Below are 14,839 nucleotides of genomic sequence, written 5' to 3'. Positions count from 1 at the left end.
TGGATCTGGCTGGCTGGCACCGCAAATAAAGCTTTCTTTTTAAAGAGGAACGCTGTGTTATTTCATCACTGCTTAACCTGTCGTACCTGAATTTTTTACTTTCAATGCAGAATAGCAGCATGATGCAGTATCTGATATAATCCTTAGAAAAAAGCAAGGGTTGTTTCTAACTTGCTGATTAAATGGAAGCTGAAGGACACATGCATGGAACCTATTAAATAAAATTTAAATAGTTTAGTTGGCTGTAAGTCAAAATACATTTTAAAACATTATAACTAATGTCCAGAAACCTAGGACATTATACAGTATCCACAAATCACTCTACTTTGTCAGAAACTTGGGGCCTCCTTTGAAGAAGTAAACACTTGAGCATGAAACACTTGTTAGCAACAAAACCACTTTACCACCACAGACTGAACCCTGTCTCCTCCAATACTCTTCAAGGGATTACATGTTTAGAACTAGCTGTTTGTCTTCCATCTTGCAGAATGGCCCCTTGACGGCTCAGAGCATCACAAACTGGTCCAACGTTTTGTTGTAATGTGAAGTATCCCAAATTTAAATGACTTGCACCCAAATCAAGAAGCAAAAGAGTCGGCACGCATTGTCAGAGCTGGCCCCTGCAAGCTGGTTTCTGAGATTTTTCAGAGCCACCATCTTGGCCTGGTCCAGCACGAAACTGGCCAGGGAGATCATGCTCTCCTTGGCCACTCAGTAAGGAATAGAGAAGATGCACACACGCTCATTAAAGTCCAAGTTTAGCATGCCAAAGAGGGCACTGAGGACAGAGAGACCCTTACAGACAGACAAACCACTCCTCAAATGACCTAATTCCCAGACTAATGTATTTATCTTGCATGCCATGTTCACATGAGCACGGACATTTGTCCCTGAAGAACAACCATGGCATGCACCCTCTGGCGCATGGCAGGTTACCCCGGGTGGTATAGGGGAGGCTAGGGTCACCAACTGTGCTTACCCCAGCAGCCTTACCTGGGGTCCTGAGGGCCTTGGGGACCTGCAGCTGGGAGCGTGGCTTTGGCCAGCCAAGCTCTGGTTTTGGCTGGCATGTGCTGCCACCATGTGTGTTGCCCCGCTTTTTTTTTTTTGACATGGGGTCAAGATGTGCAACTTGTTTTGGGAAGACAAAAGGTAGAAAGATATTCCCAGAGTCATGGCTGACCCTGAGACAGAGTAACAAAGACACTGTAGCAAGCGTGGCATCTGAGGAAACAGTCTTAGTGATGCAGCAGGAACTTTCTGGTGTGACAGGACAGCAACAAGGCTAGGCCCCAGATCCTTGCAAGGGCACTAATAAAACTGTTACTTCTTTACTGTAAATAGTTCTTTATATATAAAGTTCCTGTGAATTATAAAGTATTGTTTCCACACCACAAGCCTCATCAAGATGCTATGGACTGCATTCACCAGCTCACTCAGCCAGCTTACTGGCTCTTAGGGATGTAAATACTGTTAAAAAAAGTATCCGTTTAACCTATTCTAATTAGATTGGTTAAACAGTTAACTAGTACAGCAGCTTAGACATGACTGCTACTGGAAGGTGATCCCCAGGCCCTTCGTGGGGCGGTGGTGGTAGGTGGTAGCAAGCCCAGCCAGACATCAAAGCGCACATAAAGCCCTGTGCTGGGGCACCTGTGAATGAGCAGCCCGCTATTTTCCTCTTAACCTTGTAGGAGAGAGGGGAACTAGTCCCCACTCACCCCTCCCCACCCTCCTCCTTGCTCTTCCCTTCATCTCTCCTGCCTGCCCTGCAGGCTTCCCGTTACTGCTGGAGCACCTCATGGCTTCCTTTCCTCCACTTACCTGCCAAACTGTGCCCAGCCCCACGCTACACAATAACCAGTAAATTAAATGGTTATCACTGGGCTTATCAGTTAAACGATTAATTTAACCTTTCACAGGCCAAAAGCTACAGCTTCATCAGCAGCTGTGGGGGGGACTAACAGTGGCATCTCCCCCTGCTGTTTGCAGGGCCACGGAGAAGTGCAGTTATGAGTTATAGTATCTGCTTGTTCTATTCTACCATACTTCTATTTCAGTGAAGTAAACACAGGTCTCCCTGCTTATGGCAGGTACCCTAATTTTGGAGTGTTGATTTTAGGAGAAGGCATGTATGAGATATGAAAGTAAACACTGCATTAATATTTTTCACTTACTAATAGAAAATTTGGTCTATGATATCATGTCTTTGAATTTTGTCCAAAAGTAAGTACAGGACAGGCAGCTTGTATAATAGGCTCCTTTCGGCCAAAACTACCAACTGGACAGCAAGCCCTATTGTTATACATTTGAGTCATATTCAAGGTTATTCTCAGGCTCAATACATTTTAAAAATATAATACGGAGCTTATATACGTATAGGTCACTGTGGATAGGTTAGGTTAGAGTCAGAAGAAAATCTGCACTGCCTTCTTGTCAAAAGCAAAAGGAAGATTTTTGGTCACCAACATTACCTGAGAATTTGGGAGCAACTAACAAAAACCCATGATTGTCATATTTATATAAGGGAGAAGGTAACTTCCTTAATGATTTGACAAATACCATCCTTGTAATAGTCTCGGCATCCCTTAGCTCATCACAACTGAGCTTTATCTAAATCATTTCTACCCAAAGCATAAATCTTAGCAAGGCTTGGAGAAAACAAAACCAAACACAGACGGGGGAATGATTAAATAGGCTGCAACACTGTAAAGAAGAACCTGGGGTTTTAGTGGACTATAAGATAAATATGAGCCAACAGTGAGTGTGCTCTTGTTGCAAAAAAAAAACAAGCCAACAGCAGCATACTGGATTGTATCAACAGGAGTATCACTTACAAATCAAGGTAAGTGATTCTTCCACTCTACTGAGCACTGGTGAGGCCTTACCTGGAGTACTGCGTCTCATTTTGGATCCCACACTTAAAAAAAAAAGACGTGTACATATTGGAGAGAGGCTAGCACAGAGCAATAAAAATGATTAGGGGCCTGGGAGGGAAGACTTACAAGGAAAAGCTGAAAAAAAATAGGGTTATTTAGTCTGAAGAAGAGAAGACTGATGGGGGATTTGATAATAGTTTTCAAACACCTGAAGGGTGATTATACAGAGGATGAAGATGAACTTTTCTCTGGGGCTGTAGGACGCAAGGCTAGGAACAATGGCCTCAAGCTGCAGTAGAAGAAATTTAAATTGGAGATTAGGAGGAATTTTCTGACTATGAGACTGATCAAGCATTGGAACAGTCTACCTGGAGAAATTGTGGAATCTCTCTCTTTGGAAATTTTCAAGAACAGGTTAGGCAAACACTTGGCCACGATGGTTTAGTCAGGAATGGTTCAGCCTTAAGCAGGGGACTGGACTAGATGACCTTGTGAGGTCCCTTCCAGTTCTACTTTCCTATGAAAAACCACCTTAGTTTGATTAGTATGACTCAGTGACTTTTATCCCCTCCTACTGACAACAATACAACCCACATTATCCTAGTTGCTTTTCACACTTATTGAGAAGGAAAGGTGATAGAATTGATCTTTGTGGAACAATGAAGAACCCTGATCCTGGGGCAGAAAAGTAATTGTCCACTGCTCTCTGGGATCTCTTTAAAAAAAGACGGCAAAGCCACTCAACTGTGATGCCTCTCTATCCCAGCCAGTGTCTGGAAATCATTCAACCATACTGTCATAGTTAGTGATTTCACAAGCTGCTGCCTCTAGGACAAAAAAACCTCAACATGGGCAACTTAACAGAACCTATTACTACAAAGGCTCCAAAGACTCATAACAAGTAAAAATGGAAATCAGGGAAATGCCAAGTGTTCATCTGAGAACAAAGCTGCTTCACCCCTACCTTCTTAATAACTTTATATCAAGGAAGAAGTACATAGAGAGAGATTTTGGCAGGACTGGAATTATTTGTACAGTATGAGTTTCACCTCGAAAAAGGAAATAAACTACTGCATCAAGGAAAAACAGAGGAGAGGGGAGTGGAAGGTGGAAACAGATGCACAATTCCAGCGAAATGGATGAGGCTCCCCCAGAAGAGCACTGTCAGTCTTATTTCTACCTGCTCTGGCAGTAACATAGCATATGCTGTGACAGTGCAGGCCTGGCCTTAGGAATGTCCAAGCCCTTGGCAGGCTGAATGGACTTGCCTAAGGAACAAAAGTGAAAGAAGAGAGACTTCTGCAACCTGCATGTTAGTGAAGGCTGAACAAAATTTCATACAAGAAAAGGCCTACTGTAATGTAAAGGGTGGGAGAGCTTCTCAAAGAAAAGGAGACAAAAATCCTTTTTAATGGAAAGCGTCAGGCAGCTTAAATATAAAGGTTACTTCCAGTTCCCCCTGCAATACATGGATGAATTTGCTTCTTTTCCATTGATCCATGATATTGTGTTAGATGTTGATCCTGTTTAAAACACAGCGCTTAACTAGACTGCATTGCAATGAAGTTTCCATAACAGCAGTGAAGTACTTTACTCATTAATTTAAGCAATGAGGATTGAAGGTGAAAATATCCCTCCTACCTCCACAGTTCCCTGATCTATGGCAGCTCCCAGATGTTACGTAAGTTATTATTACACCACCTACAATTTATTACATGCACATCAGTAGAGAAACTGACAAGAAGAGAGCAATAAGATTAGGACAAGATCTGAAGGCCACTAAGGTTTTGGTAAATAAAAGTAAAAGCTGAGATTAACTCAATTATAATACTTAAGGTATGTGAATTACAAAGTTGACATGAAAGGAAGAACACACAAAAATAAAGGCAATAAATAAATAAATTTCACTTCATAAAAAAGTATGATGAGCATATGCAGGTGTCACGAGTGGTTTTCTAGCTTCACCAAAACATACAATAACCAAAGCTGATACACAACCACAAGCTGTTCAGAAGCATAGTTTGCCCAATAACTTAGTGAAGTGCAATATATTGCCACTGACTTTTAGGAGAATTCTCAGAAGAATTCTCGAAAGCTAATTACCCCTTTCTTTTTTTATTTTCCCCTTATTTAAATTAATAGTCCTTGTAGGGCAATATATGACAAAGTACAATGGAAATACACCAAGGTCTCACTAAATTCTAGAAGCAAGCATGAATGCCAAGTGCAGTAGTCTAACACACCCAACTAAATGATAGGGTGGAATCATACAAATGTTGTATTAAAACAAACAAACATCACCCCTCTGGCCATATCATCATCTGACTAGCCTTGGAAAATAAAAGCACCAGATCACTGCCATGAAATGATCACATGGATCTGCCAGGAAAGAACAAACCAATATGGCAATTTCTGACAACTATTTTAAATTTTTAGAAATTCTGTTTCTAGATCCATAAGTCAGAGTGAAAAGAGATAGCCGTTGTTCTTTTCCTGTTCAACGATTTTTTTTCACAAGTCTTGGATAATATGCCATAGTTTTTCAGCTATAAATTGCATGTTTTGGGAATACAATGCATTATCATCATACTACCTCCCACTTACAGCCACCCGAAATGGCTGTGGTGGTGAGAACCATGAAGACTGGCAGCAGAACTGGACACACACAGAAAAAAGGACTCATTAGTTTATCAGAATTACAAGATCATATAAACAGTCCCACCAAATGGCATTTGCTAAGAGACTTCTGCACTCTAGTAATGCAGCTTGATACAGGCAGTCCTTGCACTTACGGCGGGTTACGTTACTGGAAAAGGTGCTGTAAGTTGAAACAATGCAAGTCGAGTCTGATTTTCCCATAGAAACAATGTTCCTGACCAAGCGCCTGATGCCCAACTTTCTATAGATATGACCATAAACACCATATTTAAATCAACTATTTAATCAACTATAAATGATATACACTGTACAGTACAAAGCTTTCTAAAGTGTACTGTATATAAATTGATTAAACAGGGCGATACAGTAATTAATTACATAACATTTTATTTAATCAGAAGGTGAAGGAACACTTTCATCAGGGTCATGGAATACAGAAGGGCTTCTTTGGGGAGACTGAGGGCCACTTGATGGTTTTGTGAGAAGCTGATCCAGGGATGTTTGTTTTGCTGCCCTCTTTTTCTCACTGTAAATTTCCCTGTAATGCCATAAGTGTGAGGATCCAGTGCCGTAAGTAATAACATGGATGTAAATGGTGGAGCATCGCAAGTGCACAACGCCGTAAGTCAAGGACTGTCTATACTACCTTGTCCCCCATTCTTGAAGTTTTGGCCTTTCCTTCCCATTGCCCTCAACTTGCTCCACCCCATATGCAAGGGTGAAGACCAACATTCAATGCATCAGGATTAAAAGTCCCTTTTTCAGCTGGCTGTCAATTATTAATCATTTCCATTCACCCTTGGACAAAATCAAAACTTCATCATCAGCAAATGTTTGCAGAGAACAACTATACCTGATTACTCATAAAGTAATTAAGAAATTATCAGCAGTAAAGAATCTGCAGTTAACTTGGAAGAATTAAACTTTGGTCAGAGAAAAAGGATACAAGTCAGAGTCCTGGTAGTTATTCAAAAGACATAGCGTTCTCAACACAATCAGGTTAATGACTGATATGTTTTCTGGTATTCCTAATGGAGCAAAGCAGTATTGCATTCCAGATTCCTTCTTCTCTGGGGCATTTGTAGACACTTAAAACATTAAAAATCATAATGATTTTCCCCTTGACTTGCTTCAAGCATAGTCTAACCATACACTTCAGTATAATAGCACCTCCTTTATCATACATTTTACAGGAATGGATACATTTTAAAGAAAAATTTTAGAAAGAAATACATCACTCACTGCAAAATCTATAATTGTAAACTCTTGTGGCATATTTTTCTCAACCCACAGCAACTTCGTTTAGCATGAAAACAGTCCTGAAAGATATGGAGTTAGTGGAGAAGTTGAAGACATACCTGTACGCCTGCAGCAAAAATATCTTATAAACGTTCATGAAAACTGTTCTAAGGCTGTTGATCTGGAATAAAACAAAAAAAAAGTAAATCTATACAGATATGCCCTAGAGAGTGTTCCCAAAAATGCGTACTTCATTAAAATTCTGCAACTTAAAATCAGGTACCAGGGAAATAAGATGTTATACCATCATTCAAAGATTCCTGATATCACATAAGCATGTATTACCGTAAAGACTCAGTTCTACTAACTTCTGAGCATGACTAAGCCACTTTCCAGCTACACACAGCATCTTCTTGAATTAGGTCATAAGCATCAAAACTAAAGACAATTAGAAATGCTTTCGAATCATGAATCAAAATATTCATACACATTTATTTTTAAATTCTCACCTGTAAATCCAGAAATAAACTATGACATTTGAGCTTCAGAACTGTGTTCAGTTTGGATTTCATATTTTTCCCTGCTGTTCTGCTTGAATTGAAGACAAGACTTGACCTGATAGAAGTAGATGCATAACTGCAAAGAAAAAAGGTAAGGCATTAACAAAATGGTTTTAACACATTATGTGACCTCATGATCCTTTTTTACCAGTTTATTAGTCACATAAATTGCAAGCAACAGATTAAACTACTCAGAACACTTTTTTCCTTTGGTATAGCAGCCCTTCTCATCTCCCTTACGTACTCTGACTACCATGGTCATTTTGCCTATCTGCTCACCCTGTATTTGGTTGTATTATTTAGTATTATTTCAAGCATGAGTAGAGGTCCCAAGGCAGGGATTCACCTTCTAGTGGGAGTATTTCTAGGTGGGCTCTCTGAGACCTATTCTTGAGATTTAATATAATTATTGACAAAGACTTTAGCTGTTTTTTTCCCTCAATGCACCAATAGCTTGCAAGTCACACTCTCTCTCTCTCACACACACAATCAAGGAAGTGTTAAACAGTCTAAGAGATTACTAATACAGAATACACCAAATAAGGCAAAATATAACGATATATATCTATGAACAAAGAACGCAGGCCATACTTTGAACACAGGCTGTAATGGATATATAAACAGGGGATGATCCAGAAGAACTAACAAGCTTACATTATCTCTGTATACGGAATTAGGTGGACTACTGTAATATGCCATAATGTCTGTACTTCTGAAAAGATTGACAAAAATTTAAGTGGTTCAGAAAACCATTATGTAGAGTCCTGAGAGCTAGAAAACCTACCTTTACAGTGAGATGCTTTCCATAGATTAAGCTTTAAGCTTAATCAAAAGAGAAGGTTACAAAGGTGTTGATCAATGTCTACATATAACATTATGAGGAGATTTCTGATGGCAAAGGGGTTATTAATCTAGCAAAGGCATAGCAAGATCAAATATCTATATTTGAGCACTGCTCAGGACTCTGAATCTTGAAATAAGGTGAATCTCTTAACTGGGCTTTAATTCATTATTGTACCAATTTACCAAGGGATGTAATAATTCTCAGTGAATTAAAATCTTAATTCAAAACTGGATGTCTTTTAAAAAGATATGCTGGAGAAGAACCTGAAACAAGCTTATTGCAACAACTAATAACCCTAAAATCCCACCTGCTTAAGCAAAGCTTACATATCAGGGATACTTGTATGTAGCACCCTAATGTTCTGACACTTCCATCAAGCAGACTCATACTATCAAGAAGAATATAGGACTAGAAGGGATGTCTTAGATCCACCGAGTCTGGCCCCCTGTGATCACATTGTTTAATCACTTCCATAAACTGATCAAGCTCCATTTTAAAAGCAGTTCTAATTTTACGCCCACTTGCTCCCTGAAAAGCTGTTCCAGAACCTCACTGTTTTGATGGTTAGGAGCCCCCTCTAATTTTCAGCTTGAATTAATTTCAAATCACCATATTCTTATACCAACATTGTCCTTTAGCTTAAACAGCTCTTCTCCTGCTGTTTGCTCTTCCGTCCCCCTGTACTTACTGAGAGAAATCATTTCTTCATTTGCTTTCTTAAGATTTCAGTGCAACTGTGCAGATTCTCAGCAGGGTAAAGGAGCCCACGGTAAGGCAATCTAGCCACAGCAGAATTTTAGTATCATCAAGTTTAGGCTTGGGCTTGAGTATCTCTCCGCCACTCTGTGGTTTATACTACACACGTACCCTGAAAGAACAGTACTGAAGCTGATAAGATGTTTAGTTTCACAGCTCACGCAAATTTAATCCAGTTCTACAATCTGTTCAGTCCTTGGCCTTTTTGTTAAGCAGGTGAGCTAGACACCAAGTAACTCAAGTTGTGGGCATGGAGTTGTAGTGTCCAACACATCTGCCCCATAGAAACTGAACTAAGTACTAGAAACCATGTGACCATCAGACGATAACAGCTGACATAACCTACGGTGTGACTGGAATAACAGAGACTTGGTGGGATAGCTCGTATGATGGGAGCACTGCCATGGATGGGTACAAACTGTTTGGGAAGGACAGATAGGAGAGAAGAGGAGGAGTTGTGCTATAATGTAAAAGAGCTGTATGATTTCTCAGAGGTCCAATATGAAATGGGAGATACGCCTGTTGAAGGTCAGAAGGGAGAACAAAAGTGATGTCGCTATGGGTATCTGCTATAGACCACCAGACCAGGATGATGAGGTAGATGAGCCCTTCTTCAGACAACTACTGGAAGTTTCCAGATCACAGGCCCTGGTTCTCATGGGGGGTTTCGATCACCCTGACATTTGCTGGGAGGGCAATACACCAGTGCACAGGTAATCCAGGAAGTTTTTAGAGACCATTGGAGACAACTTCCTGGTACACGTGTTGGAGAGACCAACTAGGGGCCATGCTCTTCTTGACCTACTGCTGAAATACTCAATGCCTTTACCTCAGTCTTCACAGGCAAGGTCAGCTCTCAGACTACTGCATCACACAGCATAGTTTGGGGAGAAGATGAACAGCCCTCCGTGGTGAAAGAACAAATTAGGGACTATTTAGCCAAAAAAATGAACACGTACAAGTCCATTGGGGTGTATGTAATGCATCCACAGGTGGTGAGGGAGTTGTCTCATGTTACTGCAGAGCCACCGGCTACTATCTTAGAAAACTTGTGGTGATCAGAGGAGGTTCCAGATGATTGGAAAAGGGCATACATAGTGTGCCCATGTTTAAGAAAGGGAAAAAAGAGTATCCAGGAAACTATAGATCAGTCAGACTCACCTCGGTTCTGGGAAAAAATCATGGAGCAGGTCCTAAAAGAATCCATTTCTAAGCATTTGGAGGTGAAGGAAGTGCTTAGGAACAATCAGCATGGATTCATCAAAGGCAAGTCATGCCTGACCAACCTGACTGCCTTCTATGATGAGATGACTGGCTCTATGGATGAGGGGAAATCAGTGGATGTGACATACCTTGACTTTAGCAAGGCTTTTGATACCATTTCCCACAGCATTTTTGCAAGCAAGCTGAGGAAATATGAGTTGAATGTACTATAAGGTGAATGTATGAATATACTGTAAAGTGGATAAAAATCTGGCTGGATCATGGAGCTCAGAGAGTAGTAATCAATGGATCAATGTCTAGCTGGCACGTGGTATCAAGCAGAGTTCCCCAGGGGTAGGTCCCAGGGCTGGTTTTGTTCAATATCTTCATTAAGAGTCTGCAAGATTGCGCCCTCAGCAAGTTTATGGATGACACCAAGCTGGGGGGTATAGTAGATATGCTGAAGGGTAGGGCTAGGATTCAGAGACCTTGATAAATTGGAGGATTGGGGCAAAAGAAAATGCATGAGGTTCAACAAGGACAAGTACAGAGTCCTGCATTTAGGATGGAAGAATCCCATATGCTGCTACAGCCTAGGGACTGACTGGCCAAACAGCAACTCTGCAGAAAAGGACCTGGGGGTTACAACGGACAATAAGCTGGATATGAGCCAACACTGTGCCCTTGTTGCCAAGAAAGCTAACAACATACTGGGCTACATTAGTAGGAGCACTGCAAACAGATTGAGGGAAATTATTCTTCCCTTCTACTCTGCACTGGTGAGACCACATCTAGAGTACTGTGTCCAGTTTTGGGCCCCCCACTACAGAAAAGATGTGGACAAGCTGAAGTAATTCCAGTGGAAAGCAATGAAAGTGGTTAAGGAGCTCTGGCACATGACTTATGAGAGGCCGAGGAAACTGGGCTCATTTAGTCTACAGAAGAGGAGACTGAGAGGGGATTTAATAGCATCCTTCAAGTACCTGAAAGGGGGTTCCAAAGAGGATGGATCTGGACTGTTCTCAGTGGTGGTAGATGACAGAACAAGGAGTAATGGTCTCAAGTTGTAGCAATCGAGGTTTATGCTGAACGATAGGAAAAACTTTCTCACGAGGCGGATGATGAAGCACTGAAACAAGTTAGAGGTGGTGGGATCTCCATCCTTGAAGGCTTTTTAAGGGCCAGCTCGACAACACTCTAGCTGGGATGATATAGTTGAGGATGATCCTGCTTTGAAAAGGCAGTTTGACTAGATGACCTCCTGAGGCCCCTTCCAACCCTAATGTTCTATGATGACCTGTGTCAGATTTAAACTAGTAGATCAGAATGGGGTGAAGATTAACATAGCTTGTTTGGCACAACAGTGTTCTAATACACCACACAAGAAGCAAAATTGTCAGATTAACTTTGCAGTGAATTCACCAATACCATATATTGGTATTCACCTGCATATTTCAGGTAGCATGTATTTATACTAGAAAGTTTATCCAGCATCTACATTTACCTGGAATAGTCACAGTAAATCTCAAGGGTCTGTGTATCTAGTAATAAACCACACCACTGGAACATACGGCAATCTGGTAACTGTTTGAACTGGGAACATCCTGGGATATCATCATCATCAACTAGAAAATTCACCGCCATCTTACCGGAGTTTACTGAGAAGCCGTACTCAGGAATTCCTGCTGCCAGAGTCCTAAATCAGACAATAAGATGTTAGCCAAAATGAACTACAAGAGAGGTATTGTTATCCTGAAACTTGTCAAAAAAGACGCAAAAATGTTATGGCTACAAGTTGGTGAAAAACAAAACTCCAATTACTATATGTATTTGGGGTTACTGAAAACACTGGAAAGAACTTGCATGCAACAAGAGAAACTTGGGAAAAATGCAAAAGAAAATATTACAAAATACAAAGAAAGGTTGTTATAAAGCAGGGGTTGTCAACCGGGGGTACACGGACAGGTCCTAGGGGGTACATGTGGATGGGCAGGGACGGAGTGCCGCCACCTCCCGGGAGCAGGGCCAGTGTGGAACAAGGGCAGCAGCGCCCCTCTGCAGGGTGGGGAAGCTTGCACAAGGCAGCCGCTGCTGCCACACACCAGCCCAGTGAGCTTCCCCATCCTCATAGAGGGGCACTGCTGCCCTCAGCCCAGCCCGGTGAGTTTCCTTCTCCGTGCTCCTGGGAGGCAGCAGCGCTCTGTCCCCACCTGCCCGTGGTCCCCACCACCCTGCTCCAAGTCCGGCTGTGTGCTAACCACCCCCCCTCCCCTCCCTGCCCCTCAGTGGCCCTCCCCGCCTCCCCATGGCTCAGCATTTGTCTGTGTGTGACCTGCCCCAGCCCCTTGGTGTCCAGTGCACGCTACCCCCATCCCTCCTCCTGCTCAGCATCCAGCCACCAGGAATACTTAAACTAAAAAAGATTGAAAACCCCTGCATAAAGTCCTTAGCTGAGCACATACAGCCAAAAATGCCAGAAGTGGAATGTACTTAAGTTAAAAAAGACCCTGTCAATAAAAAGTTACAGTGATTAATAAAAGAAAATCCTAAAATACGCAGACACAAGACAATGTAAAAATATTCAAGCATGTTAAGTTTAAACATTTCTGAAAGCTACCTTAACATTTCTCTCTCTCTCTTTCATAGCAACAGAAACATTTTCAGTGTTTAGAACCATTAAAACCTTAACTCTACACTTGTTTAAACCACAAATACAAGATTAGCAGAACTATCAAGCTATAATGTCTATTAAAGATCCTGGATACTGTAGCACAGTGTAAACAGTTGTCAAATTTAAAAGTTACCTCTGCTCTTCTCCATAGTAGGAAGGGAGCATGAATATAACTCATTCAGTAGTACCAATTAATTCATATGTCCCCTTCCCCTCTGGCTGTAGATAACTAAACTTTGCCCCAACAGCTCACACAAAAACCTGAAGAACAGTGAAGGTCTGGGGCAGGGTAAAGTAGTTTTAATTTAAAATTAAACTAAAGGCCACAAAGGATTCTTTATCAACAGTGGCATAGGTAACTGAAAGAGATCTAGGAAACGTCAAGTAATACAATGTAATAATACCAGATATCAGTATACAACAGCATGAGAGTAGAAGAAACATGTGCTCTTTGTTCACCAGTACAGTACAGTGGATCAAGCATGTAGGTGTAATGTTTGCAGTGAAAAAAAATCCCAAAACTTAGTGACCATAAATATAATCAAAGCTTTTCTTTTTTTTTGTTTTTTTTAAGCTGATGGGGGACATTAATGGCACATGCTTGGTGTTTTGAAATAAATAAATTCAGAACTCTTAAGTGGCAGGGGAAAACCTCTGAAAAACTGTCAGTTTGATTCAAAATCACAAGCAATGCAACACATTAAATCTGCAAGAGCAGATTAAAAAAATATGGACTTTTATCTTTGTTGTTTGTTTTTTACAGTGCTAAAAAAATAAATACAATTTTCCCCTATGCAAGTGTTCCTGGTTCTGATTTTAAGAATATGGTCACTGCATATATGGAATTTCACACAAAATTAGATGGTTAGAAAAGAAAAAGGCAAAAGAAAGCCTTTTCTGGTGAAACATTCATTACATGCAAGAGTTTCTGCTCAGAGAACCCCTGCCTCATTTTGCACATCAATCCAAAGCATCTGAGAGGAGCTGAAAAGCAAGGATCATACCTCGCCCATTATCACTGGGGCATGAAGCATGAAGTCAAGGGTGCATTGTAAAGGTACTGCTGAGGTAAAAGCTCTCTGAGCTCGTGTGCTTAAGGTGCATGCACACCCACTGCACCAAGGGTATCCTTATGTACAAGTATTTGGGGGAGTGCATTTGGTTGTATAAGAAGATGTATTCCTTACAGTACCCGAATATTAGTCAATAAAATACATCTATTTCTATAAAGGGAGTTAAAGAACGCTAGTTAAGGAATATTAATACTTGAAACATGTCTTTGATGACATACCTCAGAAAATTTTTGGCTTGTAGTAAGTGAGGAGTGACCAGCAAAAAGTCATCAATTAACCGTATAAGCACTCTGAAATTAAATAATAATATAATATATTTATATATTTAATATGGACATTCTTCTTTTCAATTTTTCATCAAAGTTACAAGCTATGGACTATTATAATTCTCAGTTTCTCTCAGTAAACTCATAAAAGAGCAACATGATATCCAATGCGACAATATAAAATTTCCATTAAAATACCTTTATCTTCCCCCCAAGTTTTTTTTTTTTTTTTTAATAAGGCACCAGTAGGGCTGTAAACTTTCTTTACATACATGTACTGAATTTTAATAAGGTCATTTCACCCCTACAGAATTCATGAATCAAGGAATATCTTGTAGTCTGACATAATGCACGGGCCCATACATGTAGCTGGGACAAAATATCAAATACAGTCACAACACATCACTTTCATGGCAACATAAACAGAACATAACGTAAGGTTCACTGATCAGTTTGGAGGAGTATATCGTATTGTCAACAGTTCTATTACTTTTCTTCTAGGTAGAGAATTTCAGATTTTCTAGCCTTTCCATCCAGTAATTCTTACCTAGTCTGTGTACAAGTTCAAAAGGAAGTAGGGAGGCAAATTCTCCTAGATTTCTTTGAAAACTCAGGCTAAGGGCCAGACTTTTTAAAAAATATTTAAATTATGTAGAAAGGCACCTAGGAGGATATTTTTTTAAGAAAAAG

At 40.6% G+C, this 14,839-nt stretch overlaps 1 protein-coding gene across 4 annotated transcripts in view; it reads right to left on the bottom strand.

Moving 5' to 3' along the window:
- The window catches only part of TERT (telomerase reverse transcriptase), a 56,123-nt gene that overhangs the window by 14,612 nt on the left and 26,672 nt on the right, over positions 1-14,839 (bottom strand). Inside the window, exons 10-14 of one of the 4 annotated variants that reach the window (XM_090039121.1) lie at positions 14,102-14,173; positions 11,644-11,835; positions 7,286-7,412; positions 6,896-6,957; positions 87-211 (exon numbers count right to left, since the gene is read on the bottom strand). In XM_090039121.1, the coding sequence (XP_089895247.1) occupies positions 87-211; positions 6,896-6,957; positions 7,286-7,412; positions 11,644-11,835; positions 14,102-14,173 (578 nt within the window). The other 3 variants (XR_016441327.1, XM_090039122.1, XM_090039123.1) reach the window with 3 other exon arrangements.

The sequence above is a fragment of the Crocodylus siamensis genome, chromosome 3 (assembly GCF_052110815.1).
Source record: "Crocodylus siamensis isolate JL-2025a chromosome 3, ASM5211081v1, whole genome shotgun sequence".
Taxonomy (NCBI): domain Eukaryota; kingdom Metazoa; phylum Chordata; order Crocodylia; family Crocodylidae; genus Crocodylus; species Crocodylus siamensis.
This window is presented reverse-complemented; position numbering and strand designations above follow the sequence as displayed.